At 51.7% G+C, this 26,512-nt stretch overlaps 1 protein-coding gene and 2 pseudogenes across 1 annotated transcript; 1 reads left to right on the forward strand and 2 right to left on the reverse strand.

Moving 5' to 3' along the window:
- The first annotated feature begins 5,311 nt into the window (after positions 1 to 5,311).
- LOC114203691 (thymosin beta-4) lies at positions 5,312 to 5,900 on the forward strand. The gene has a single exon (XM_028097024.2). The coding sequence runs from the start codon at positions 5,371 to 5,373 to the stop codon at positions 5,503 to 5,505; it is 135 nt and encodes a 44-aa protein (XP_027952825.1). The 5' UTR covers positions 5,312 to 5,370; the 3' UTR covers positions 5,506 to 5,900.
- An 8,080-nt stretch (positions 5,901 to 13,980) lies between these two features.
- On the reverse strand, positions 13,981 to 14,616 carry LOC148163458 (uncharacterized; annotated as a pseudogene).
- A 3,313-nt stretch (positions 14,617 to 17,929) lies between these two features.
- On the reverse strand, positions 17,930 to 18,565 carry LOC148163459 (uncharacterized; annotated as a pseudogene).
- Positions 18,566 to 26,512: the final 7,947 nt, after the last annotated feature.

A 26,512-nucleotide genomic window follows, 5' to 3' on the forward strand; every position in this document is an offset into this window, starting at 1 on the left:
TTTCTTGCCTGGAGGAATCTGTTCTTTGATGTCATGGATTGGCACGCTGGTATCATTTCATTTATTTTTTTTTTAAATATTTATTTGAGAGAGCGAGCATGAGAGGGGCAGGGGGGCAGAGGCAGATGGAGAGAGAATCTCAAGCATATTCCACGCTCAGCACAGAGCCCAACTCGGGGCTCAATCTCTGAGATCATGACCTGAGCCAAAACCAAGAGTCAGATGCTTAACTGACTGCGACACCCAGGTGCACTTCATTTCATTTATCTTAACAGAAATTGAGATGAAGAATCACTCTTGGAAGGCACACAAGCTCAGGCCACAATTCCTGGGCTCCCAAACTTTGAGGCAATTTGGTCTCCTGACCTAGACATTGTTAAGATAAGTTTGTAGAGTCCTGATAATTGAGGTAACCATGCAGTAGGCATCTAATGCTTTGATCCAATCATAATCTTTGGGCTGTTAATGGAAAGAGAACAATTACCTGTGTCTTATGAGATAAAGACACATAAGCTAAAGGAAAACAAAATCAGAATTTTCAGGAAAAAGAGGAAAAAAGAGAAAGAAAAAAAGGAGCAAGGACCTATGGGTGGCTCAGTCGATTAAATGTCTGCCTTCAGCTCAGGTCATGATCCCAGGGTCCTGGGATCGAGTCCCACATCAGGCTCCTTGCTCAGTGGGGAGCCTGCTTCTCTGTCTGCCACTCCCTCTGCTTGTGCTCTCTCTCTGACAAATAAAATCTTTAAAAAAAAGAAAGACACAAAGAAAAGGAGCAGAAAGGATGCACTATTCAAAATGAAGATGGACATTAGGTTGGTTCCCAAATGGAGGAAATCTGGATCTTTGGATGAAAAGCTGAATAATAGACAATATCTAAGGCACCCAGCAGTACAAGGGTTAAGAAGACTCTGTGCAGAAAATAAGAAGTTTTGATTATGGCCACGTTCTTTTTTTTTTTTTTTTAAGATTTTATCTATTTATCTGTCAGAGAGAGAGAGAGAGCACAAGCAGGGGGAGCAGCAGGCAGAAGGAAAAGGAGAAGCAGGCTCCCCACGGAGCAGGGAACCCAACGCAGGACCCAATCCCATGACCCTATCATGACCTGAGCCGAAGGCAGACACTCAACCGACTGGGCCACCCAGGTGCCTCTATGGCGACCTTCTTAAGAGATATAAAAATGCTTTGGATTAGTTAACACACTAGATATGAAACAGAGTGTGATCTTCCTAGAGGATGTATCTGGAATTCTCTGCCAGATTACTAAATTTTACAATGTAGAGAATGGATGGAAAGAATTACTAAGAATTCCTGAGGGCCTACCATAGCCTGGGTACTGAGATTCATGCTTTATCTGCACTAAATTTAAGTCTCATACAATCCTGAAATGTGGGTATTATTACCCCCATATTGGAGCTGAGGAAATCAGTGTTGAGTAAAGTAACTTGTACGAAATTGCATGTACAGTGAAACACCATCTTGGCATCAAAAACAGAGCTGTTTTGTGGGGTACAGATGAAATGATGAAGATACAGATCAGTGGAACAAAACGGAGAGTCCAGAAACAGACACACATATATTATGCATTGATTTTTGAAGAAAGGTGCCAAGTTAATATGCAGAAAAAGTGTGGTCTTTTAAACAAATGGTGTTGGAACAATTAAACATACATGTGCAAAGAAAAAAAAACTTCAACCCATACTTCATATCATATACAAAATCCAACTCACATGGATTATAGACTTAAATGTAAAGCTTAAAACTACAAACCTTCTAGATGGAAACATAGGAAAAAGTTCTATAGAGCTTCTAGTATCCACCCTCACCCCATTAGGTAGCCTACCCGTGTTTGTGCTATTTTTGTAAGATCCTTCTAGTTTGCATTATCCATTTTCTGTACTAAGCTCCCTCAACAACTGTGCAAATATTCATCTCCAATTTATTTATTTATTTTTAAAATTTTCTTATATTATGTTACTCACCATATAATATATCATTAGTTTTTTTTAATTTTTTTATTGTTATGTTAATCACCATACATTACATCATTAGTTTTGGATGTAGTGTTCCATGTTTCATTGTTTGTGCATAACACCCAGTGCTCCACGCAGAACGTGCCCTCCTTAATACCCATCACCAGGCTAACCCATCCCCCCAACCCCCTCCCCTCTAAAACCCTGTTTGTTTCTCGAGTCCATAGTCTCTCATGGTTCATCTCTCCCTCCAATTCCTCCCCCCCGCATTTTTCCCTTCCTTCGCCTAGTGTCCTCCATGCTGTTCCTTATGTTCCACAAATAAGTGCAACCATATGATAATTGAGTTTCTCTGCTTAACTTATTTCACTTAGCATAATCTCCTCCAGTCCCAACCAAGTTGATGTAAAAGTTGGATATTCATCCTTTCTGATGGCTGAGTAATATTCCATTGTATATATGGACCACATCTTTATCCATTCATCTGTTGAAGGGCATCTCGGCTCTTTCCACAGCTTGGCTATTGCAGACATTGCTGCTATGAACATTGGGGTGCATATGGCCCTTCTTTTCACTACATCTGTGTCTTTGGGGTAAATACCCAGGAGTGAAATTTCTGGGTCATAGGGTAGCTCTATTTTTAAATTTTTGAGGAACCTCCACGCTGTTTTCCAAAGTGTCTGTACCAACTTGCATTCCCACCAACAGTGTAAGAGGGTTCCCCTTTCTCCACAACCTCTCCAACATTTGCTGTTTCTTTCCCTGTCCATTTTTGCCATTCTAACTGGTGTAAGGTGGTATCTCAATGTGGTTTTGATTTGAATTTCCCTGATGGCTAATGATGATGAACACTTTTTCATGTGTCTGTTAGCCATTTGTATGTCTTCTTCAGAGAAGTGTCTTTTCATATCTTCTGCCCATTTTTTGACTTGATTATTTATCTTTTGGGTGTTAAGTTTGAGATGTTCTTTATAGATTTTGGATACTAGCCCTTTATCTGTAGTGTCATTTGCAAATATCTTCTCCCATTCTGTGGGTTGCCTCTTTGTTTTGTTGACTGTTTCCTTTGCTGTGCAGAAGTTTTTATCTTGATGAAGTCCCAGAAGTTCATTTTTGCTTTTGTTTCACTAGCTTTTGGAGATGTATCTTGAAAGAAGTTGCTGTATCTTCAACCATTAAGTTCTCTATCATAGAAGAGAAGACAAGAGATCTTAGTTATGAGAATTGGAATCACAGAGAAGAGTATTCAAATTCCTGTTCTGCTACTCACTAGCTATGTGTTTTGGGGAAAATATAGGCTACGTTTATGCCCTGTCATGAAAGTTTCTCCTATATTTTGTGTCATCCATCATTTTTTTTGAGAGAGAGAGAGAGCATGAGCAGGTGGGGGGCAAAGGGAGAGGGAGAGAGAGAATCTTTAAGCAGGCTCCATGCTGAGCAGGGCTGGATGCAGGGCTCAATCTTATGACCCTGAGATAGTGACCTGAGCTGAAATCAAGAGTCAGTTGCTAACCAACTGAGCCATCCAGATGCCCCATCATCCATCCTTCTATATATATCTTTTCCCCCCACTTCCAGCTTAAATAGTATGTCCACCCATGGATTAATCTGGAATTATTTTTTTTCTCTTTTTTCCCCTCTTTTATTACGTCAGCCAGTCTTTACGCATATATCTTCAATAGGAGATCACAATTTTACATTTTTGAGGAATACAGCAGAAATAAATCTTATTCAAAAATCTTTAATAGTATAGATCTTTTTTCCCTCAATAACCTTCGTTTTGCCTCTTTTGTTTACCCCTCTGTCCATTACTTAACATAAACTCAAACATACCTCAAATTTACAAATTAAACCTCCAGACCAAGGTACTAACAAGAAGCAATTTCATATCCAGAGTTTGGTGTTGACCTATATGACTAAATGATACATTATTTGTTTATAATTCTATTTGATTCCTGCAGAAACCTAATGAAATATAACATGATCATGGAATACCTTGAATTTTATCAATTGATAGCCCCACTAGCAGGGGCTAACATACAGAATTTTTTATGCCACATATGGAATTTTTACAACAGATCAGCAACTTCTGGTCTGAAAAGGGAGTGGAAAGTGGGAATACTCCCAATGAGAAGAACTGTGAGCAGCACACATGGTTATACATTTTGTTTGGAGGAAAGTGAACTGAGGGAACGGTGTTCATGGGCTGTTGGCAATGGTGAAAATCTCAATTGCTTGGTTTGAGATCTGAAAGCAGCAAGATTGAAAAATTAGAGAATCATTTAGACAGAGATTGGTATGTGGACAGAAAGTGTTCCCTCTCTCTGTCCCACATCATTGCCCACCAGATAGTATCTATCACTTGAGAGTCTAGGATAATGTATCTCATCTGTCCTCAGTTGCTCCAGTATTTACACTGGAGACCATGAACAAAGTAGCCACATGGCATGGAACAGAGAGGCTTTGCATGGAACCAGCAGCATTTGCTCCTCTCACCATGGCCGTCTCTGCTGAATGTACTGTTTGTCAGCAGCAGAGACTGATGTCAAGCCCTTAATGGGGTAACATGCCTCCTGAAAATGAACACTACCACATTGAAGCAAGTTGGTTTAAAGTTGGGAAGCATGCTACAGGGTCTATATTTTGCAGGGGATTGCTTAATTCTTTTTGCTCTGAAAAGGTACTCAGGAGAAGGAGGACATACAAGAATTTGATTTACATGATACTGAAGGACAAATGCCGATAAATGAGCCTCTCTCTCATGAGGATACAATGGATGCTCAAAATTACTTGATGCAGATCAATTACATGAGGGGCTGGTCAGATCCTGAGACAAGGAAAGTTTCCCTGCATTCATGAGAGCTCTTAAATGCAGCCACTGTTCCCCAACTGAAATAGCTGCTGCTCACTGAGGTGTGGGACACTGATTTGGGAAGAACTTGGTAAATGTTATCTGCCTATTTAAGGGATTATTCCTTCTATTGTTAAGGATAAATCCAAGTGCACATCTTGCTAGTACTCAGTCCAAGTTTCATTTCTACTTGTCCTGATATGTATATGTATGTGCCCTTGAACAGGAGCAAAAGATTCAGTTTTTGATCTGAGGCTGTCCATTTTTTACCTACAAAACATCACACAGTGAAATTTTCTCATCTGAAAAATGGAGAATCTGACTTGAGGGATGCTGTCATACGGCTCAGAATAGATAATGCGTGTGATGTGCAATATGCATACAGGTCCCTATGGCAGGAATGCTGTACAATAAAACAAAACACAATTTGGGATGAATAATGGCACAGGATTTAACACTACATCAAAAACTAATGATGTATTCGGCGGCCGCCACTGAGCAGATCGGACGTCCCTTGAACGCGCACCTCCCTCCGCTTCCTCTGCAACCATGTCTGACAAACCCGATATGGCTGAGATTGAGAAATTCGATAAGTCGAAATTGAAGAAGACAGAAACTCAAGAGAAAAATCCACTACCTTCAAAAGAAACCATTGAACAGGAGAAGCAAGCAGGCGAATCATAGTGAGGCGCGCGCCGCCAGTATGCACTGTACATTCCACAAGCATTGCCTTCTTATTTTACTTCTTTTAGCTGTTTAACTTTGTAAGATGCAAAGAGGTTGGATCAAGTTTAAATGACTGTGCTGCCCCTTTTCACATCAGAGAATCTGAACTACTGACCAGGAACCCCAAGCCTCCTTTCCATCTGCCTGTCTGGCTGGCAGGGAGGAAAATAACGTATGCTCATGAAGGAAGAAGCTGGGTGGGACGACCAGTAACATTAAGTTGGTCCAAGGTATCTGGCAGGCTGTACAATGCAGTTTAATCAGAGTGCCATTTTTTTCTTCGTATGATTTTAATTATTGGAATGCACAATTTTTTAATATGCAAATAAAAAGTTTAAAATGTGAAAAAAAAACTAATGATGTACTATAAGTGGCTAACGGAACATAATAAAAAATTAAATTAAAAAAAGAAATATAGGTAAGAGGTCCTGTTTCAATGATAATTCAGAGTGACTATGGAAAGAATAAAGCAGAATACATAAATCATAAATACATTTAAAAACGAGATTATTATGAAGATCAGTAGCTGAAACCTAAGAAAAAGTTATGAGGACTTATTTTCCTGAGTTACTTGGAGGGAGAAGGTGAAGATCATGATACAGTGTCAAAGCAGAGACCAACACTCCATACTGAGGATGCACCAAAGTGGCACGTGATCATCTACACAGGAGAAGAGAACTGGGTAAAAGTACTCTGCTCTCCATCAAGTTGATTCACAAGTTCTTAAGCAGACAGAAATTATGCTCATAGTATGCTGGTTTTGAGGAAATTCTAGGAAGTGAATTTGTCCTCAAAAGAAAAGTTAGTTAATAAAGGTTGTGTGCAGAAGAGGGTGGTTTGCGGCAAGGCAATCAGGAGCAGAAAGCCTGGCAGTAGGACATATAACAAGGGCAGCAGCAGGTGATCCTACCACAGGTGGTCTGAAAGCACCTTGAATGGCAGCAGGGCTGGCAGCAGTAAGAAACACAACAGCTGGGCCGGAAGCTAGTGGTCCGACGGAATGTGGTTTGACAGCAAGTTGGGCGGCAGCAGCAAGGCTTGCAGCAGCCAGACCCGCAGCCTACTTATCCACAGATGCCAGCGCACCTGGAGGAGCTAGGCCGGCAGGAGGTGGTCCTGCAGCAAGTAGGCTGGCAGCAGGGGGATAGAACGACTCTGAAACGGTGTCATAGGTGGAGAGGGGGCTTCTGTGCAAGGATGAGTGTCTCAGATTGTGATGCCTCTGCGAATTATGGGAATTTTAGGCACTGGAGGCCCCAAGGATGGGGCAAGAATATGATTTCCCTATTGTTTACCTTGATTTCCAAAGTCCCTGGGGAATTATAAAAGAGAAAGCTTCTCCCTAAATATTTTGAATCTTCAGAAAATAAATAATTATTGTGTATCGTAATTGAGATTAATGATTAAAAACATTTTCAGATAAAAGCAAGGTGCTCACATCAGAAGCAACATTCTTGTTTCAATAATGACATCATGTGACATAACTCCCCCTGGCCTGGGAAGTGGTTGGCGAGTCAGTTTAATGGTCCATCCCCAGCGTTGGTGCTTAGGTTGCATGTAGATTAGGAATATCCCCGAGATGAGGGGAGTGATTGTTGTTGATACGTTCATAGTGATGAATTGGAATCATGCCTGAGCCCAGGTCGGTTTCCCCACAAAGCCTGATTCCAGACTCCCACAGCATCGGTCTCTTGGAGCACCCTACCCCACCTCAATGTCCCAGTTCAATCCAAGACACCTGGGTGGAAGATATGTGACTTCATCTCTTCCATATGTCGAGGCAGAATCAAGCAGGTGGATAGAAACAGCAGCGGCACACCAAGACCAGGCAAGCGTCAGGCACCGAACTTCCTGAGTGACCAGCCGTCCTGATTCACCCAGAGATGAGGGCTTTGAGAGGATGGGGGACTTTCCGTGATGTAACTGGGGCAGTTTGGGAAATCCAGGAGGAGTTGGTGACTCTAGTCCTCACCTTGTTAACCAGCAGAGTGAGTTACTTAATGCACTGACTACACAGTTACTGTTTTCTCTTCCTCCCTCCTTCCCTCCCTCCGTCTACCTTCCTGTCTCCCCGCCTCCCGTCTCCTCCTCTCTTCCTTCTTCTTCCTCCTCTGCCTTCCTCTTGTACCAGTGGTGCCCGCCCACCATCATTAAGAAGAAGATGTTGGGTCTGAGTGGAGAAGACCGTAGGCCGTAGATGATGCCTGAAAAAGGCCAGCCATTTATCTCAGACCTTCCTGTGTTTCTACCCACCACATCGGCATCTCTATGCCCAACGGCTGTTTTCATGCCACAGCAGAATGTCACGCTGCCTGGTGCGTGACACGCTGACAGAAACGCTCAACCGATGCTTCTGGAGAGTTGGTTTCTAAAGACTCCAGATCCCTTGTTGCCGAATTAGGAGAAGCCCAATGAGTGTGTTACATCATTTCTGAGATATCTCTCAGGCTTAAGCTTCACTTGCAAGCTGGCACGCTGGACTCCTTGTGCCTCTTCCCCGTGTCACTTTCGCACGCTCCAGCCAGTGGGATCGGCCCTCGCCGGAGAAACAGCATGCCTGGATGCTGTTCTTCGGAGTAGCTGCTGGGAGATACCAAACTCCGACATGACTTTACGCATCTCAGTCTTGATTTCCTCATCCCTGCAATGGGAAGCTTGATGGCTGTGTTGAAAATTACCTCACGAATTCAAGAAAATGTACGTGAAGCTTTGGGCCAATCCTTAGCAAGTAGGAAGCAACCCAGGTCGTGTCTGGGTTGCCTCCTCATCAGGCAAAGCCCCAGGTCCTAAGGACCGGCAGGAGGTGTGTTTGGTCTTGGCAGGCTGTCCAGAGCCTCCCGGGGAGCTGGTCTTCAACGTTGATGTGTGTCCCGGGGCAGGAGCCTTCCTAGCTCATCAGAGGTCCCTCCACCGCTCCCGGGCGGAGACTCAGGCCCTACGTTTGCTCTTCCTCTCAGAGCCTGAATCCAGACTCACATCCCTGAGCGCCGAGGCAGCATCATGCATTAGTTCAGGACCAGAAGCGCCAGCCTCTGGCTATCGTGAGTCCTGTGAATGCCCATGCTCTTTCCTCTTTCTTCTTCCTCACTTGGCCTCCCCGTGCCCTCCGCCCATTCCCGCCTTAGCTCCGCTCCCAGAGCGGCACATTGACTTCCCTGGAACGCTTCCCACTTCCTTCCCCAAACGCTGGAGGTTGTTTGGTTCCCGGAGATGGTTCAGAGGCCATGGATGACTCCCAAGTCATCCTACACGCCCAGTGCACGGGCTGTTGGCCCTAAGGTGGTCCTTCCTTACTTTTCTTGGGAACACGTTGATCACGACGCCAAATCGCCTTGCAGGTGGGGAGCCTGATGTGTTTGGCAGAAAACTGCTTGATACCTCCGTACCCTGCCAGTGGGTCCTGAGGACCACGAGGCCCAACCAGAAGGGGGCTTCCAAGACCCAACGGGCCATGCGTGAGCAGCTGCGGCCCTCCGTCATGAGGCCACTGCAGGCTCACCTCTCTGTGATGCAGAGGAGTGCATGAGGGGCTGGATGGCCCCCGAGGAAACGCAAAGGTCCCTGTGTTCCTAAGAGCTCTGAAGGGCAGGGCCCGCTGCCCTCCCATGGGGCTGGGGGTCACTGAGTGGTAGGACCCGGGTATCTACCACCTGGTCCCCGATATCGCCTGCCCCCACAGGACAATGGGACTTCCGTGGTCCTCAAAGACACTCACGGGAACTTCTTGCTGGTGCTCAGGCCCAGGGCGGTGCCTACGGGCCTGCAGATGGGAATGGGAGTGCCCTTCAGCAAGGGCAGGAGTTGCAGCCCGCCATCCAAGTGTGTCCCTGTCAGCTCTGTGACAAGAAGTCCCAAGTTTTCCTCATCCGCAAATGGAGATATGAATTTGTGCGGAGTCTATGAGGCCCCAGAAGGATACTGTATGTGGTATGTGACCTGTACCGAAATCGTTGCATCGCGGATGCCGTACAAGGACACGAACACCATACGGGATGCAGATGAGTACAGGGTTTACCAGGAAATTCATGTGAGATTCCCGGTGTCTGGGGAGACATTCAAAAGGATCGTGACAGGAAGAAGCCAGCATTTCTGTGAGTGCAGTGAGAAAGAAAACATAGTTGTGCAGACATTAATCGTTGCAAAAATATGTATCAAGCAAGAGGATTTATTTCTCAAAGGTAGGTAGGATGAAGATCTTGACTCCGGAGTCAAAGCAGAGATCTTGACCCCTCTTGACTCCGTAGTATCTGGAGGCATGCAGCTGGCAGGGTCTCACGAGACCTAAGGAAGAAGAGAATCAGGAAAAGTGGTCCCCACTTCCTCAAGCTGATTCACAAGCTTTTGAACAGGCAGATGAGTAACAGAAATGTTGGCGATTGCATGCTGGCTTTCAGTAGCATTTGGCAGTGTCCTTGTTTCCCAAATGGCAAATCAGGGCTGTGTGCAGATGGTGGTTCTTGGTGAGGCAGTCAGCAGTAGGAAGGCTGGCAGCGGCCGGACATCCAGCAGGGGTGGCAGCAGGTGGTCCTCCGGCAGGTGGCATGGCAGCAGTTTGGCTGGCAACCAGGCTAGCAGCAGCTGGATCCACAGCCCTGGGCTAGGCATCCAGGCAAGCAGCAGCAGGTGGGGAAGTAGCAGGTTCTCCTGCAGTACACGGGGGTACAGCAGGCTGGCTGACAGCAGCTGGACCCACAGCAAGTTTGCCCACAGCCACTGGACCCACAGCAGCTGGGTTGACAGCAGCTGGGGACACAGCAGCTGGGCCGGCAGCAGGTGGTCCTGCAGCAGGTGGTCTGACAGCAAGTGGGGCGGCAGCAGCAAGGCTGGCAGCAGCTGGACCCGCAGCAGCTGGACCCGCTGCCGCCTTGTCCACAGCCGCCCCCGCACCCGCAGCAGCTGGGCCGGCAGCAGGTGGTCCGGCAGCAGGTGGTCTGACAGCAAGTTGGGGGGCAGCAGCAAGGCTGGCAGCAGCTGGACCCGCAGCAGCTGGACCCGCTGCCGCCTTGTCCACAGCCGCCGCCGCACCCGCAGCAGCTGGGCTGGCAGCAGGTGGTCCTGCAGCAGGTGGTCCTGCAGCACGTAGGCTGGCAGCAAGGGGAGCAGCAGCACGAGTCGGTCATGGTGTCACCGGTGGAGGGGGAGCTTCTGTTCAGAGGTGGGTTTCTCAGATTCTGTTGTGTCCTCTTGGTGTGGGGCTTTTATGCACTAGAGCCCCACATTTGGACCAATGGGCACGACTTTCTTGTTGTTGTTTACATCGTTTGCCTAATAATTTGGGAATTGAAGAAGAGGAAGTTTTTTTCTGAATGTAATGAATCTTGCGAAAATAAGTGCCTAACGTGTTTCTTAATTGAGAATAACTCATGGAGACGTTTTCTGATGCAAACAAGGTGGTCACAATAGAAGCATCATTCTCGTGTCAGTGATTTCATCACGTGACGTAACTCCCTCCCCCTGGCCTGGGAAGTGGTTGGCGAGTCAGTTTAGTGGTCCTGCCCCAGCGTCGGTCCTTAGGTTGCATGTAGATTAGGAATATCCCCGAGATGAGGGGCGTGATTGTTGTTGATACGTTCATAGTGATGAATTGGAATCGTGCCTGAGCCCAAGTCGGTTTCCCCACAAAGCCTGATTCCAGACTCCCACAGCATCGGTCTCTTGGAGCACCCTACCCCACCTCAATGTCCCGGTTCAATCAAAGACACTTGGGTGGAAGATATGTGACTTCATCTCTTCCATATGTCGAGGCAGAATCAAGCAGGTGGATAGAAACAGCAGCGGCACACCAAGACCAGGCAAGCGTCAGGCACCGAACTTCCTGAGTGACCAGCCGTCCTGATTCACCCAGAGATGAGGGCTTTGAGAGGATGGGGGACTTTCCGTGATGTAACTGGGGCAGTTTGGGAAATCCAGGAGGAGTTGGTGACTCTAGTCCTCACCTTGTTAACCAGCAGAGTGAGTTACTTAATGCACTGACTACACAGTTACTGTTTTCTCTTCCTCCCTCCTTCCCTCCCTCCGTCTACCTTCCTGTCTCCCCGCCTCCCGTCTCCTCCTCTCTTCCTTCTTCTTCCTCCTCTGCCTTCCTCTTGTACCAGTGGTGCCCGTCCACCATCATTAAGAAGAAGATGTTGGGTCTGAGTGGAGAAGACCGTAGGCCGTAGATGATGCCTGAAAAAGGCCAGCCATTTATCTCAGACCTTCCTGTGTTTCTACCCACCACATCGGCATCTCTATGCCTAACGGCTGTTTTCATGCCACAGCAGAATGTCACGCTGCCTGGTGCGTGACACGCTGACAGAAACGCTCAACCGATGCTTCTGGAGAGTTGGTTTATAAAGACTCCAGATCCCCTGTTGCCGAATTAGGAGAAGCCCAATGAGTGTGTTACATCATTTCTGAGATATCTCTCAGGCTTAAGCTTCACTTGCAAGCTGGCACGCTGGACTCCTTGTGCCTCTTCCCCGTGTCACTTTCGCACGCTCCAGCCAGTGGGATCGGCCCTCGCCGGAGAAACAGCATGCCTGGATGCTGTTCTTCGGAGTAGCTGCTGGGAGATACCAAACTCCGACATGACTTTACGCATCTCAGTCTTGATTTCCTCATCCCTGCAATGGGAAGCTTGATGGCTGTGTTGAAAATTACCTCACGAATTCAAGAAAATGTACGTGAAGCTTTGGGCCAATCCTTAGCAAGTAGGAAGCAACCCAGGTCGTGTCTGGGTTGCCTCCTCATCAGGCAAAGCCCCAGGTTCTAAGGACCGGCAGGAGGCGTGTTTGGTCTTGGCAGGCTGTCCAGAGCCTCCCGGGGAGCTGGTCTTCAACGTGGACGTGTGTCCCGGGGCAGGAGCCTTCCTAGCTCATCAGAGGTCCCTCCACCGCTCCCGGGCGGAGACTCAGGCCCTACGTTTGCTCTTCCTCTCAGAGCCTGAATCCAGACTCACATCCCTGAGCGCCGAGGCAGCATCATGCATTAGTTCAGGACCAGAAGCGCCAGCCTCTGGCTATCGTGAGTCCTGTGAATGCCCATGCTCTTTCCTCTTTCTTCTTCCTCACTTGGCCTCCCCGTGCCCTCCGCCCATTCCCGCCTTAGCTCCGCTCCCAGAGCGGCACATTGACTTCCCTGGAACGCTTCCCACTTCCTTCCCCAAACGCTGGAGGTTGTTTGGTTCCCGGAGATGGTTCAGAGGCCATGGATGACTCCCAAGTCATCCTACACGCCCAGTGCACGGGCTGTTGGCCCTAAGGTGGTCCTTCCTTACTTTTCTTGGGAACACGTTGATCACGACGCCAAATCGCCTTGCAGGTGGGGAGCCTGATGTGTTTGGCAGAAAACTGCTTGATACCTCCGTACCCTGCCAGTGGGTCCTGAGGACCACGAGGCCCAACCAGAAGGGGGCTTCCATGACCCAACGGGCCATGCGTGAGCAGCTGCGGCCCTCCGTCATGAGGCCACTGCAGGCTCACCTCTCTGTGATGCAGAGGAGTGCATGAGGGGCTGGACGGCCCCCGAGGAAACGCAAAGGTCCCTGTGTTCCTAAGAGCTCTGAAGGGCAGGGCCCGCTGCCCTCCCATGGGGCTGGGGGTCACTGAGTGGTAGGACCCGGGTATCTACCACCTGGTCCCCGATATCGCCTGCCCCCACAGGACAATGGGACTTCCGTGGTCCTCAAAGACACTCACGGGAACTTCTTGCTGGTGCTCAGGCCCAGGGCGGTGCCTACGGGCCTGCAGATGGGAATGGGAGTGCCCTTCAGCAAGGGCAGGAGTTGCAGCCCGCCATCCAAGTGTGTCCCTGTCAGCTCTGTGACAAGAAGTCCCAAGATTTCCTCATCCGCAAATGGAGATATGAATTTGTGCGGAGTCTATGAGGCCCCAGAAGGATACTGTATGTGGTATGTGACCTGTACCGAAATCGTTGCATCGCGGATGCCGTACAAGGACACGAACACCATACGGGATGCAGATGAGTACAGGGTTTACCAGGAAATTCATGTGAGATTCCCGGTGTCTGGGGAGACATTCAAAAGGATCGTGACAGGAAGAAGCCAGCATTTCTGTGAGTGCAGTGAGAAAGAAAACATAGTTGTGCAGACATTAATCGTTGCAAAAATATGTATCAAGCAAGAGGATTTATTTCTCAAAGGTAGGTAGGATGAAGATCTTGACTCCGGAGTCAAAGCAGAGATCTTGACCCCTCTTGACTCCGTAGTATCTGGAGGCATGCAGCTGGCAGGGTCTCACGAGACCTAAGGAAGAAGAGAATCAGGAAAAGTGGTCCCCACTTCCTCAAGCTGATTCACAAGCTTTTGAACAGGCAGATGAGTAACAGAAATGTTGGCGATTGCATGCTGGCTTTCAGTAGCATTTGGCAGTGTCCTTGTTTCCCAAATGGCAAATCAGGGCTGTGTGCAGATGGTGGTTCTTGGTGAGGCAGTCAGCAGTAGGAAGGCTGGCAGCGGCCGGACATCCAGCAGGGGTGGCAGCAGGTGGTCCTCCGGCAGGTGGCATGGCAGCAGTTTGGCTGGCAACCAGGCTAGCAGCAGCTGGATCCACAGCCCTGGGCTAGGCATCCAGGCAAGCAGCAGCAGGTGGGGAAGTAGCAGGTTCTCCTGCAGTACACGGGGGTACAGCAGGCTGGCTGACAGCAGCTGGACCCACAGCAAGTTTGCCCACAGCCACTGGACCCACAGCAGCTGGGTTGACAGCAGCTGGGGACACAGCAGCTGGGCCGGCAGCAGGTGGTCCTGCAGCAGGTGGTCTGACAGCAAGTGGGGCGGCAGCAGCAAGGCTGGCAGCAGCTGGACCCGCAGCAGCTGGACCCGCTGCCGCCTTGTCCACAGCCGCCCCCGCACCCGCAGCAGCTGGGCCGGCAGCAGGTGGTCCGGCAGCAGGTGGTCTGACAGCAAGTTGGGGGGCAGCAGCAAGGCTGGCAGCAGCTGGACCCGCAGCAGCTGGACCCGCTGCCGCCTTGTCCACAGCCGCCGCCGCACCCGCAGCAGCTGGGCTGGCAGCAGGTGGTCCTGCAGCACGTAGGCTGGCAGCAAGGGGAGCAGCAGCACGAGTCGGTCATGGTGTCACCGGTGGAGGGGGAGCTTCTGTTCAGAGGTGGGTTTCTCAGATTCTGTTGTGTCCTCTTGGTGTGGGGCTTTTATGCACTAGAGCCCCACATTTGGACCAATGGGCACGACTTTCTTGTTGTTGTTTACATCGTTTGCCTAATAATTTGGGAATTGAAGAAGAGGAAGTTTTTTTCTGAATGTAATGAATCTTGCGAAAATAAGTGCCTAACGTGTTTCTTAATTGAGAATAACTCATGGAGACGTTTTCTGATGCAAACAAGGTGGTCACAATAGAAGCATCATTCTCGTGTCAGTGATTTCATCACGTGACGTAACTCCCTCCCCCTGGCCTGGGAAGTGGTTGGCGAGTCAGTTTAGTGGTCCTGCCCCAGCGTCGGTCCTTAGGTTGCATGTAGATTAGGAATATCCCCGAGATGAGGGGCGTGATTGTTGTTGATACGTTCATAGTGATGAATTGGAATCGTGCCTGAGCCCAAGTCGGTTTCCCCACAAAGCCTGATTCCAGACTCCCACAGCATCGGTCTCTTGGAGCACCCTACCCCACCTCAATGTCCCGGTTCAATCAAAGACACTTGGGTGGAAGATATGTGACTTCATCTCTTCCATATGTCGAGGCAGAATCAAGCAGGTGGATAGAAACAGCAGCGGCACACCAAGACCAGGCAAGCGTCAGGCACCGAACTTCCTGAGTGACCAGCCGTCCTGATTCACCCAGAGATGAGGGCTTTGAGAGGATGGGGGACTTTCCGTGATGTAACTGGGGCAGTTTGGGAAATCCAGGAGGAGTTGGTGACTCTAGTCCTCACCTTGTTAACCAGCAGAGTGAGTTACTTAATGCACTGACTACACAGTTACTGTTTTCTCTTCCTCCCTCCTTCCCTCCCTCCGTCTACCTTCCTGTCTCCCCGCCTCCCGTCTCCTCCTCTCTTCCTTCTTCTTCCTCCTCTGCCTTCCTCTTGTACCAGTGGTGCCCGTCCACCATCATTAAGAAGAAGATGTTGGGTCTGAGTGGAGAAGACCGTAGGCCGTAGATGATGCCTGAAAAAGGCCAGCCATTTATCTCAGACCTTCCTGTGTTTCTACCCACCACATCGGCATCTCTATGCCTAACGGCTGTTTTCATGCCACAGCAGAATGTCACGCTGCCTGGTGCGTGACACGCTGACAGAAACGCTCAACCGATGCTTCTGGAGAGTTGGTTTATAAAGACTCCAGATCCCCTGTTGCCGAATTAGGAGAAGCCCAATGAGTGTGTTACATCATTTCTGAGATATCTCTCAGGCTTAAGCTTCACTTGCAAGCTGGCACGCTGGACTCCTTGTGCCTCTTCCCCGTGTCACTTTCGCACGCTCCAGCCAGTGGGATCGGCCCTCGCCGGAGAAACAGCATGCCTGGATGCTGTTCTTCGGAGTAGCTGCTGGGAGATACCAAACTCCGACATGACTTTACGCATCTCAGTCTTGATTTCCTCATCCCTGCAATGGGAAGCTTGATGGCTGTGTTGAAAATTACCTCACGAATTCAAGAAAATGTACGTGAAGCTTTGGGCCAATCCTTAGCAAGTAGGAAGCAACCCAGGTCGTGTCTGGGTTGCCTCCTCATCAGGCAAAGCCCCAGGTTCTAAGGACCGGCAGGAGGCGTGTTTGGTCTTGGCAGGCTGTCCAGAGCCTCCCGGGGAGCTGGTCTTCAACGTGGACGTGTGTCCCGGGGCAGGAGCCTTCCTAGCTCATCAGAGGTCCCTCCACCGCTCCCGGGCGGAGACTCAGGCCCTACGTTTGCTCTTCCTCTCAGAGCCTGAATCCAGACTCACATCCCTGAGCGCCGAGGCAGCATCATGCATTAGTTCAGGACCAGAAGCGCCAGCCTCTGGCTATCGTGAGTCCTGTGAATGCCCATGCTCTTTCCTCTTTCTTCTTCCTCACTTGGCCTCCCCGTGCCCTCCGCCCATTCCCGCCTTAGCTCCGCTCCCAGAGCGGCACATTGACTTCCCTGGAACGCTTCCCACTTCCTTCCCCAAACGCTGGAGGTTGTTTGGTTCCCGGAGATGGTTCAGAGGCCATGGATGACTCCCAAGTCATCCTACACGCCCAGTGCACGGGCTGTTGGCCCTAAGGTGGTCCTTCCTTACTTTTCTTGGGAACACGTTGATCACGACGCCAAATCGCCTTGCAGGTGGGGAGCCTGATGTGTTTGGCAGAAAACTGCTTGATACCTCCGTACCCTGCCAGTGGGTCCTGAGGACCACGAGGCCCAACCAGAAGGGGGCTTCCATGACCCAACGGGCCATGCGTGAGCAGCTGCGGCCCTCCGTCATGAGGCCACTGCAGGCTCACCTCTCTGTGATGCAGAGGAGTGCATGAGGGGCTGGACGGCCCCCGAGGAAACGCAAAGGTCCCTGTGTTCCTAAGAGCTCTGAAGGGCAGGGCCCGCTGCCCTCCCATGGGGCTGGGGGTCACTGAGTGGTAGGACCCGGGTATCTACCACCTGGTCCCCGATATCGCCTGCCCCCACAGGACAATGGGACTTCCGTGGTCCTCAAAGACACTCACGGGAACTTCTTGCTGGTGCTCAGGCCCAGGGCGGTGCCTACGGGCCTGCAGATGGGAATGGGAGTGCCCTTCAGCAAGGGCAGGAGTTGCAGCCCGCCATCCAAGTGTGTCCCTGTCAGCTCTGTGACAAGAAGTCCCAAGATTTCCTCATCCGCAAATGGAGATATGAATTTGTGCGGAGTCTATGAGGCCCCAGAAGGATACTGTATGTGGTATGTGACCTGTACCGAAATCGTTGCATCGCGGATGCCGTACAAGGACACGAACACCATACGGGATGCAGATGAGTACAGGGTTTACCAGGAAATTCATGTGAGATTCCCGGTGTCTGGGGAGACATTCAAAAGGATCGTGACAGGAAGAAGCCAGCATTTCTGTGAGTGCAGTGAGAAAGAAAACATAGTTGTGCAGACATTAATCGTTGCAAAAATATGTATCAAGCAAGAGGATTTATTTCTCAAAGGTAGGTAGGATGAAGATCTTGACTCCGGAGTCAAAGCAGAGATCTTGACCCCTCTTGACTCCGTAGTATCTGGAGGCATGCAGCTGGCAGGGTCTCACGAGACCTAAGGAAGAAGAGAATCAGGAAAAGTGGTCCCCACTTCCTCAAGCTGATTCACAAGCTTTTGAACAGGCAGATGAGTAACAGAAATGTTGGCGATTGCATGCTGGCTTTCAGTAGCATTTGGCAGTGTCCTTGTTTCCCAAATGGCAAATCAGGGCTGTGTGCAGATGGTGGTTCTTGGTGAGGCAGTCAGCAGTAGGAAGGCTGGCAGCGGCCGGACATCCAGCAGGGGTGGCAGCAGGTGGTCCTCCGGCAGGTGGCATGGCAGCAGTTTGGCTGGCAACCAGGCTAGCAGCAGCTGGATCCACAGCCCTGGGCTAGGCATCCAGGCAAGCAGCAGCAGGTGGGGAAGTAGCAGGTTCTCCTGCAGTACACGGGGGTACAGCAGGCTGGCTGACAGCAGCTGGACCCACAGCAAGTTTGCCCACAGCCACTGGACCCACAGCAGCTGGGTTGACAGCAGCTGGGGACACAGCAGCTGGGCCGGCAGCAGGTGGTCCTGCAGCAGGTGGTCTGACAGCAAGTGGGGCGGCAGCAGCAAGGCTGGCAGCAGCTGGACCCGCAGCAGCTGGACCCGCTGCCGCCTTGTCCACAGCCGCCCCCGCACCCGCAGCAGCTGGGCCGGCAGCAGGTGGTCCGGCAGCAGGTGGTCTGACAGCAAGTTGGGGGGCAGCAGCAAGGCTGGCAGCAGCTGGACCCGCAGCAGCTGGACCCGCTGCCGCCTTGTCCACAGCCGCCGCCGCACCCGCAGCAGCTGGGCTGGCAGCAGGTGGTCCTGCAGCACGTAGGCTGGCAGCAAGGGGAGCAGCAGCACGAGTCGGTCATGGTGTCACCGGTGGAGGGGGAGCTTCTGTTCAGAGGTGGGTTTCTCAGATTCTGTTGTGTCCTCTTGGTGTGGGGCTTTTATGCACTAGAGCCCCACATTTGGACCAATGGGCACGACTTTCTTGTTGTTGTTTACATCGTTTGCCTAATAATTTGGGAATTGAAGAAGAGGAAGTTTTTTTCTGAATGTAATGAATCTTGCGAAAATAAGTGCCTAACGTGTTTCTTAATTGAGAATAACTCATGGAGACGTTTTCTGATGCAAACAAGGTGGTCACAATAGAAGCATCATTCTCGTGTCAGTGATTTCATCACGTGACGTAACTCCCTCCCCCTGGCCTGGGAAGTGGTTGGCGAGTCAGTTTAGTGGTCCTGCCCCAGCGTCGGTCCTTAGGTTGCATGTAGATTAGGAATATCCCCGAGATGAGGGGCGTGATTGTTGTTGATACGTTCATAGTGATGAATTGGAATCGTGCCTGAGCCCAAGTCGGTTTCCCCACAAAGCCTGATTCCAGACTCCCACAGCATCGGTCTCTTGGAGCACCCTACCCCACCTCAATGTCCCGGTTCAATCAAAGACACTTGGGTGGAAGATATGTGACTTCATCTCTTCCATATGTCGAGGCAGAATCAAGCAGGTGGATAGAAACAGCAGCGGCACACCAAGACCAGGCAAGCGTCAGGCACCGAACTTCCTGAGTGACCAGCCGTCCTGATTCACCCAGAGATGAGGGCTTTGAGAGGATGGGGGACTTTCCGTGATGTAACTGGGGCAGTTTGGGAAATCCAGGAGGAGTTGGTGACTCTAGTCCTCACCTTGTTAACCAGCAGAGTGAGTTACTTAATGCACTGACTACACAGTTACTGTTTTCTCTTCCTCCCTCCTTCCCTCCCTCCGTCTACCTTCCTGTCTCCCCGCCTCCCGTCTCCTCCTCTCTTCCTTCTTCTTCCTCCTCTGCCTTCCTCTTGTACCAGTGGTGCCCGTCCACCATCATTAAGAAGAAGATGTTGGGTCTGAGTGGAGAAGACCGTAGGCCGTAGATGATGCCTGAAAAAGGCCAGCCATTTATCTCAGACCTTCCTGTGTTTCTACCCACCACATCGGCATCTCTATGCCTAACGGCTGTTTTCATGCCACAGCAGAATGTCACGCTGCCTGGTGCGTGACACGCTGACAGAAACGCTCAACCGATGCTTCTGGAGAGTTGGTTTATAAAGACTCCAGATCCCCTGTTGCCGAATTAGGAGAAGCCCAATGAGTGTGTTACATCATTTCTGAGATATCTCTCAGGCTTAAGCTTCACTTGCAAGCTGGCACGCTGGACTCCTTGTGCCTCTTCCCCGTGTCACTTTCGCACGCTCCAGCCAGTGGGATCGGCCCTCGCCGGAGAAACAGCATGCCTGGATGCTGTTCTTCGGAGTAGCTGCTGGGAGATACCAAACTCCGACATGACTTTACGCATCTCAGTCTTGATTTCCTCATCCCTGCAATGGGAAGCTTGATGGCTGTGTTGAAAATTACCTCACGAATTCAAGAAAATGTACGTGAAGCTTTGGGCCAATCCTTAGCAAGTAGGAAGCAACCCAGGTCGTGTCTGGGTTGCCTCCTCATCAGGCAAAGCCCCAGGTCCTAAGGACCGGCAGGAGGCGTGTTTGGTCTTGGCAGGCTGTCCAGAGCCTCCCGGGGAGCTGGTCTTCAACGTGGACGTGTGTCCCGGGGCAGGAGCCTTCCTAGCTCATCAGAGGTCCCTCCACCGCTCCCGGGCGGAGACTCAGGCCCTACGTTTGCTCTTCCTCTCAGAGCCTGAATCCAGACTCACATCCCTGAGCGCCGAGGCAGCATCATGCATTAGTTCAGGACCAGAAGCGCCAGCCTCTGGCTATCGTGAGTCCTGTGAATGCCCATGCTCTTTCCTCTTTCTTCTTCCTCACTTGGCCTCCCCGTGCCCTCCGCCCATTCCCGCCTTAGCTCCGCTCCCAGAGCGGCACATTGACTTCCCTGGAACGCTTCCCACTTCCTTCCCCAAACGCTGGAGGTTGTTTGGTTCCCGGAGATGGTTCAGAGGCCATGGATGACTCCCAAGTCATCCTACACGCCCAGTGCACGGGCTGTTGGCCCTAAGGTGGTCCTTCCTTACTTTTCTTGGGAACACGTTGATCACGACGCCAAATCGCCTTGCAGGTGGGGAGCCTGATGTGTTTGGCAGAAAACTGCTTGATACCTCCGTACCCTGCCAGTGGGTCCTGAGGACCACGAGGCCCAACCAGAAGGGGGCTTCCATGACCCAACGGGCCATGCGTGAGCAGCTGCGGCCCTCCGTCATGAGGCCACTGCAGGCTCACCTCTCTGTGATGCAGAGGAGTGCATGAGGGGCTGGACGGCCCCCGAGGAAACGCAAAGGTCCCTGTGTTCCTAAGAGCTCTGAAGGGCAGGGCCCGCTGCCCTCCCATGGGGCTGGGGGTCACTGAGTGGTAGGACCCGGGTATCTACCACCTGGTCCCCGATATCGCCTGCCCCCACGGGACAATGGGACTTCCGTGGTCCTCAAAGACACTCACGGGAACTTCTTGCTGGTGCTCAGGCCCAGGGCGGTGCCTACGGGCCTGCAGATGGGAATGGGAGTGCCCTTCAGCAAGGGCAGGAGTTGCAGCCCGCCATCCAAGTGTGTCCCTGTCAGCTCTGTGACAAGAAGTCCCAAGATTTCCTCATCCGCAAATGGAGATATGAATTTGTGCGGAGTCTATGAGTCCCCAGAAGGATACTGTATGTGGTATGTGACCTGTACCGAAATCGTTGCATCGCGGATGCCGTACAAGGACACGAACACCATACGGGATGCAGATGAGTACAGGGTTTACCAGGAAATTCATGTGAGATTCCCGGTGTCTGGGGAGACATTCAAAAGGATCGTGACAGGAAGAAGCCAGCATTTCTGTGAGTGCAGTGAGAAAGAAAACATAGTTGTGCAGACATTAATCGTTGCAAAAATATGTATCAAGCAAGAGGATTTATTTCTCAAAGGTAGGTAGGATGAAGATCTTGACTCCGGAGTCAAAGCAGAGATCTTGACCCCTCTTGACTCCGTAGTATCTGGAGGCATGCAGCTGGCAGGGTCTCACGAGACCTAAGGAAGAAGAGAATCAGGAAAAGTGGTCCCCACTTCCTCAAGCTGATTCACAAGCTTTTGAACAGGCAGATGAGTAACAGAAATGTTGGCGATTGCATGCTGGCTTTCAGTAGCATTTGGCAGTGTCCTTGTTTCCCAAATGGCAAATCAGGGCTGTGTGCAGATGGTGGTTCTTGGTGAGGCAGTCAGCAGTAGGAAGGCTGGCAGCGGCCGGACATCCAGCAGGGGTGGCAGCAGGTGGTCCTCCGGCAGGTGGCATGGCAGCAGTTTGGCTGGCAACCAGGCTAGCAGCAGCTGGATCCACAGCCCTGGGCTAGGCATCCAGGCAAGCAGCAGCAGGTGGGGAAGTAGCAGGTTCTCCTGCAGTACACGGGGGTACAGCAGGCTGGCTGACAGCAGCTGGACCCACAGCAAGTTTGCCCACAGCCACTGGACCCACAGCAGCTGGGTTGACAGCAGCTGGGGACACAGCAGCTGGGCCGGCAGCAGGTGGTCCTGCAGCAGGTGGTCTGACAGCAAGTGGGGCGGCAGCAGCAAGGCTGGCAGCAGCTGGACCCGCAGCAGCTGGACCCGCTGCCGCCTTGTCCACAGCCGCCCCCGCACCCGCAGCAGCTGGGCCGGCAGCAGGTGGTCCGGCAGCAGGTGGTCTGACAGCAAGTTGGGGGGCAGCAGCAAGGCTGGCAGCAGCTGGACCCGCAGCAGCTGGACCCGCTGCCGCCTTGTCCACAGCCGCCGCCGCACCCGCAGCAGCTGGGCTGGCAGCAGGTGGTCCTGCAGCAGGTGGTCCTGCAGCACGTAGGCTGGCAGCAAGGGGAGCAGCAGCACGAGTCGGTCATGGTGTCACCGGTGGAGGGGGAGCTTCTGTTCAGAGGTGGGTTTCTCAGATTCTGTTGTGTCCTCTTGGTGTGGGGCTTTTATGCACTAGAGCCCCACATTTGGACCAATGGGCATGACTTTCTTGTTGTTGTTTACATCGTTTGCCTAATAATTTGGGAATTGAAGAAGAGGAAGTTTTTTTCTGAATGTAATGAATCTTGCCAAAATAAGTGCCTAACGTGTTTCTTAATTGAGAATAACTCATGGAGACGTTTTCTGACGCAAACAAGGTGGTCACATCAGAAGCATCATTCTCGTGTCAGTGATTTCATCACGTGACGTAACTCCCTCCCCCTGGCCTGGGAAGTGGTTGGCGAGTCAGTTTAGTGGTCCTGCCCCAGCGTCGGTCCTTAGGTTGCATGTAGATTAGGAATATCCCCGAGATGAGGGGCGTGATTGTTGTTGATACGTTCATAGTGATGAATTGGAATCGTGCCTGAGCCCAAGTCGGTTTCCCCACAAAGCCTGATTCCAGACTCCCACAGCATCGGTCTCTTGGAGCACCCTACCCCACCTCAATGTCCCGGTTCAATCAAAGACACTTGGGTGGAAGATATGTGACTTCATCTCTTCCATATGTCGAGGCAGAATCAAGCAGGTGGATAGAAACAGCAGCGGCACACCAAGACCAGGCAAGCGTCAGGCACCGAACTTCCTGAGTGACCAGCCGTCCTGATTCACCCAGAGATGAGGGCTTTGAGAGGATGGGGGACTTTCCGTGATGTAACTGGGGCAGTTTGGGAAATCCAGGAGGAGTTGGTGACTCTAGTCCTCACCTTGTTAACCAGCAGAGTGAGTTACTTAATGCACTGACTACACAGTTACTGTTTTCTCTTCCTCCCTCCTTCCCTCCCTCCGTCTACCTTCCTGTCTCCCCGCCTCCCGTCTCCTCCTCTATTCCTTCTTCTTCCTCCTCTGCCTTCCTCTTGTACCAGTGGTGCCCGTCCACCATCATTAAGAAGAAGATGTTGGGTCTGAGTGGAGAAGACCGTAGGCCGTAGATGATGCCTGAAAAAGGCCAGCCATTTATCTCAGACCTTCCTGTGTTTCTACCCACCACATCGGCATCTCTATGCCTAACGGCTGTTTTCATGCCACAGCAGAATGTCACGCTGCCTGGTGCGTGACACGCTGACAGAAACGCTCAACCGATGCTTCTGGAGAGTTGGTTTATAAAGACTCCAGATCCCCTGTTGCCGAATTAGGAGAAGCCCAATGAGTGTGTTACATCATTTCTGAGATATCTCTCAGGCTTAAGCTTCACTTGCAAGCTGGCACGCTGGACTCCTTGTGCCTCTTCCCCGTGTCACTTTCGCACGCTCCAGCCAGTGGGATCGGCCCTCGCCGGAGAAACAGCATGCCTGGATGCTGTTCTTCGGAGTAGCTGCTGGGAGATACCAAACTCCGACATGACTTTACGCATCTCAGTCTTGATTTCCTCATCCCTGCAATGGGAAGCTTGATGGCTGTGTTGAAAATTACCTCACGAATTCAAGAAAATGTACGTGAAGCTTTGGGCCAATCCTTAGCAAGTAGGAAGCAACCCAGGTTCTGTCTGGGTTGCCTCCTCATCAGGCAAAGCCCCAGGTCCTAAGGACCGGCAGGAGGCGTGTTTGGTCTTGGCAGGCTGTCCAGAGCCTCCCGGGGAGCTGGTCTTCAACGTTGACGTGTGTCCCGGGGCAGGAGCCTTCCTAGCTCATCAGAGGTCCCTCCACCGCTCCCGGGCGGAGACTCAGGCCCTACGTTTGCTCTTCCTCTCAGAGCCTGAATCCAGACTCACATCCCTGAGCGCCGAGGCAGCATCATGCATTAGTTCAGGACCAGAAGCGCCAGCCTCTGGCTATCGTGAGTCCTGTGAATGCTCATGCTCTTTCCTCTTTCTTCTTCCTCACTTGGCCTCCCCGTGCCCTCCGCCCATTCCCGCCTTAGCTCCGCTCCCAGAGCGGCACATTGACTTCCCTGGAACGCTTCCCACTTCCTTCCCCAAACGCTGGAGGTTGTTTGGTTCCCGGAGATGGTTCAGAGGCCATGGATGACTCCCAAGTCATCCTACACGCCCAGTGCACGGGCTGTTGGCCCTAAGGTGGTCCTTCCTTACTTTTCTTGGGAACACGTTGATCACGACGCCAAATCGCCTTGCAGGTGGGGAGCCTGATGTGTTTGGCAGAAAACTGCTTGATACCTCCGTACCCTGCCAGTGGGTCCTGAGGACCATGAGGCCCAACCAGAAGGGGGCTTCCATGACCCAACGGGCCATGCGTGAGCAGCTGCGGCCCTCCGTCATGAGGCCACTGCAGGCTCACCTCTCTGTGATGCAGAGGAGTGCATGAGGGGCTGGACGGCCCCCGAGGAAACGCAAAGGTCCCTGTGTTCCTAAGAGCTCTGAAGGGCAGGGCCCGCTGCCCTCCCATGGGGCTGGGGGTCACTGAGTGGTAGGACCCGGGTATCTACCACCTGGTCCCCGATATCGCCTGCCCCCACAGGACAATGGGACTTCCGTGGTCCTCAAAGACACTCACGGGAACTTCTTGCTGGTGCTCAGGCCCAGGGCGGTGCCTACGGGCCTGCAGATGGGAATGGGAGTGCCCTTCAGCAAGGGCAGGAGTTGCAGCCCGCCATCCAAGTGTGTCCCTGTCAGCTCTGTGACAAGAAGTCCCAAGATTTCCTCATCCGCAAATGGAGATATGAATTTGTGCGGAGTCTATGAGGCCCCAGAAGGATACTGTATGTGGTATGTGACCTGTACCGAAATCGTTGCATCGCGGATGCCGTACAAGGACACGAACACCATACGGGATGCAGATGAGTACAGGGTTTACCAGGAAATTCATGTGAGATTCCCGGTGTCTGGGGAGACATTCAAAAGGATCGTGACAGGAAGAAGCCAGCATTTCTGTGAGTGCAGTGAGAAAGAAAACATAGTTGTGCAGACATTAATCGTTGCAAAAATATGTATCAAGCAAGAGGATTTATTTCTCAAAGGTAGGTAGGATGAAGATCTTGACTCCGGAGTCAAAGCAGAGATCTTGACCCCTCTTGACTCCGTAGTATCTGGAGGCATGCAGCTGGCAGGGTCTCACGAGACCTAAGGAAGAAGAGAATCAGGAAAAGTGGTCCCCACTTCCTCAAGCTGATTCACAAGCTTTTGAACAGGCAGATGAGTAACAGAAATGTTGGCGATTGCATGCTGGCTTTCAGTAGCATTTGGCAGTGTCCTTGTTTCCCAAATGGCAAATCAGGGCTGTGTGCAGATGGTGGTTCTTGGTGAGGCAGTCAGCAGTAGGAAGGCTGGCAGCGGCCGGACATCCAGCAGGGGTGGCAGCAGGTGGTCCTCCGGCAGGTGGCATGGCAGCAGTTTGGCTGGCAACCAGGCTAGCAGCAGCTGGATCCACAGCCCTGGGCTAGGCATCCAGGCAAGCAGCAGCAGGTGGGGAAGTAGCAGGTTCTCCTGCAGTACACGGGGGTACAGCAGGCTGGCTGACAGCAGCTGGACCCACAGCAAGTTTGCCCACAGCCACTGGACCCACAGCAGCTGGGTTGACAGCAGCTGGGGACACAGCAGCTGGGCCGGCAGCAGGTGGTCCTGCAGCAGGTGGTCTGACAGCAAGTGGGGCGGCAGCAGCAAGGCTGGCAGCAGCTGGACCCGCAGCAGCTGGACCCGCTGCCGCCTTGTCCACAGCCGCCCCCGCACCCGCAGCAGCTGGGCCGGCAGCAGGTGGTCCGGCAGCAGGTGGTCTGACAGCAAGTTGGGGGGCAGCAGCAAGGCTGGCAGCAGCTGGACCCGCAGCAGCTGGACCCGCTGCCGCCTTGTCCACAGCCGCCGCCGCACCCGCAGCAGCTGGGCTGGCAGCAGGTGGTCCTGCAGCAGGTGGTCCTGCAGCACGTAGGCTGGCAGCAAGGGGAGCAGCAGCACGAGTCGGTCATGGTGTCACCGGTGGAGGGG

Source organism: Eumetopias jubatus, unplaced genomic scaffold (assembly GCF_037043125.1).
Source record: "Eumetopias jubatus isolate StellerSeaLion01/CBP00866 unplaced genomic scaffold, mEumJub1_p1.0 scaffold_10, whole genome shotgun sequence".
Classification (NCBI taxonomy): domain Eukaryota; kingdom Metazoa; phylum Chordata; class Mammalia; order Carnivora; family Otariidae; genus Eumetopias; species Eumetopias jubatus.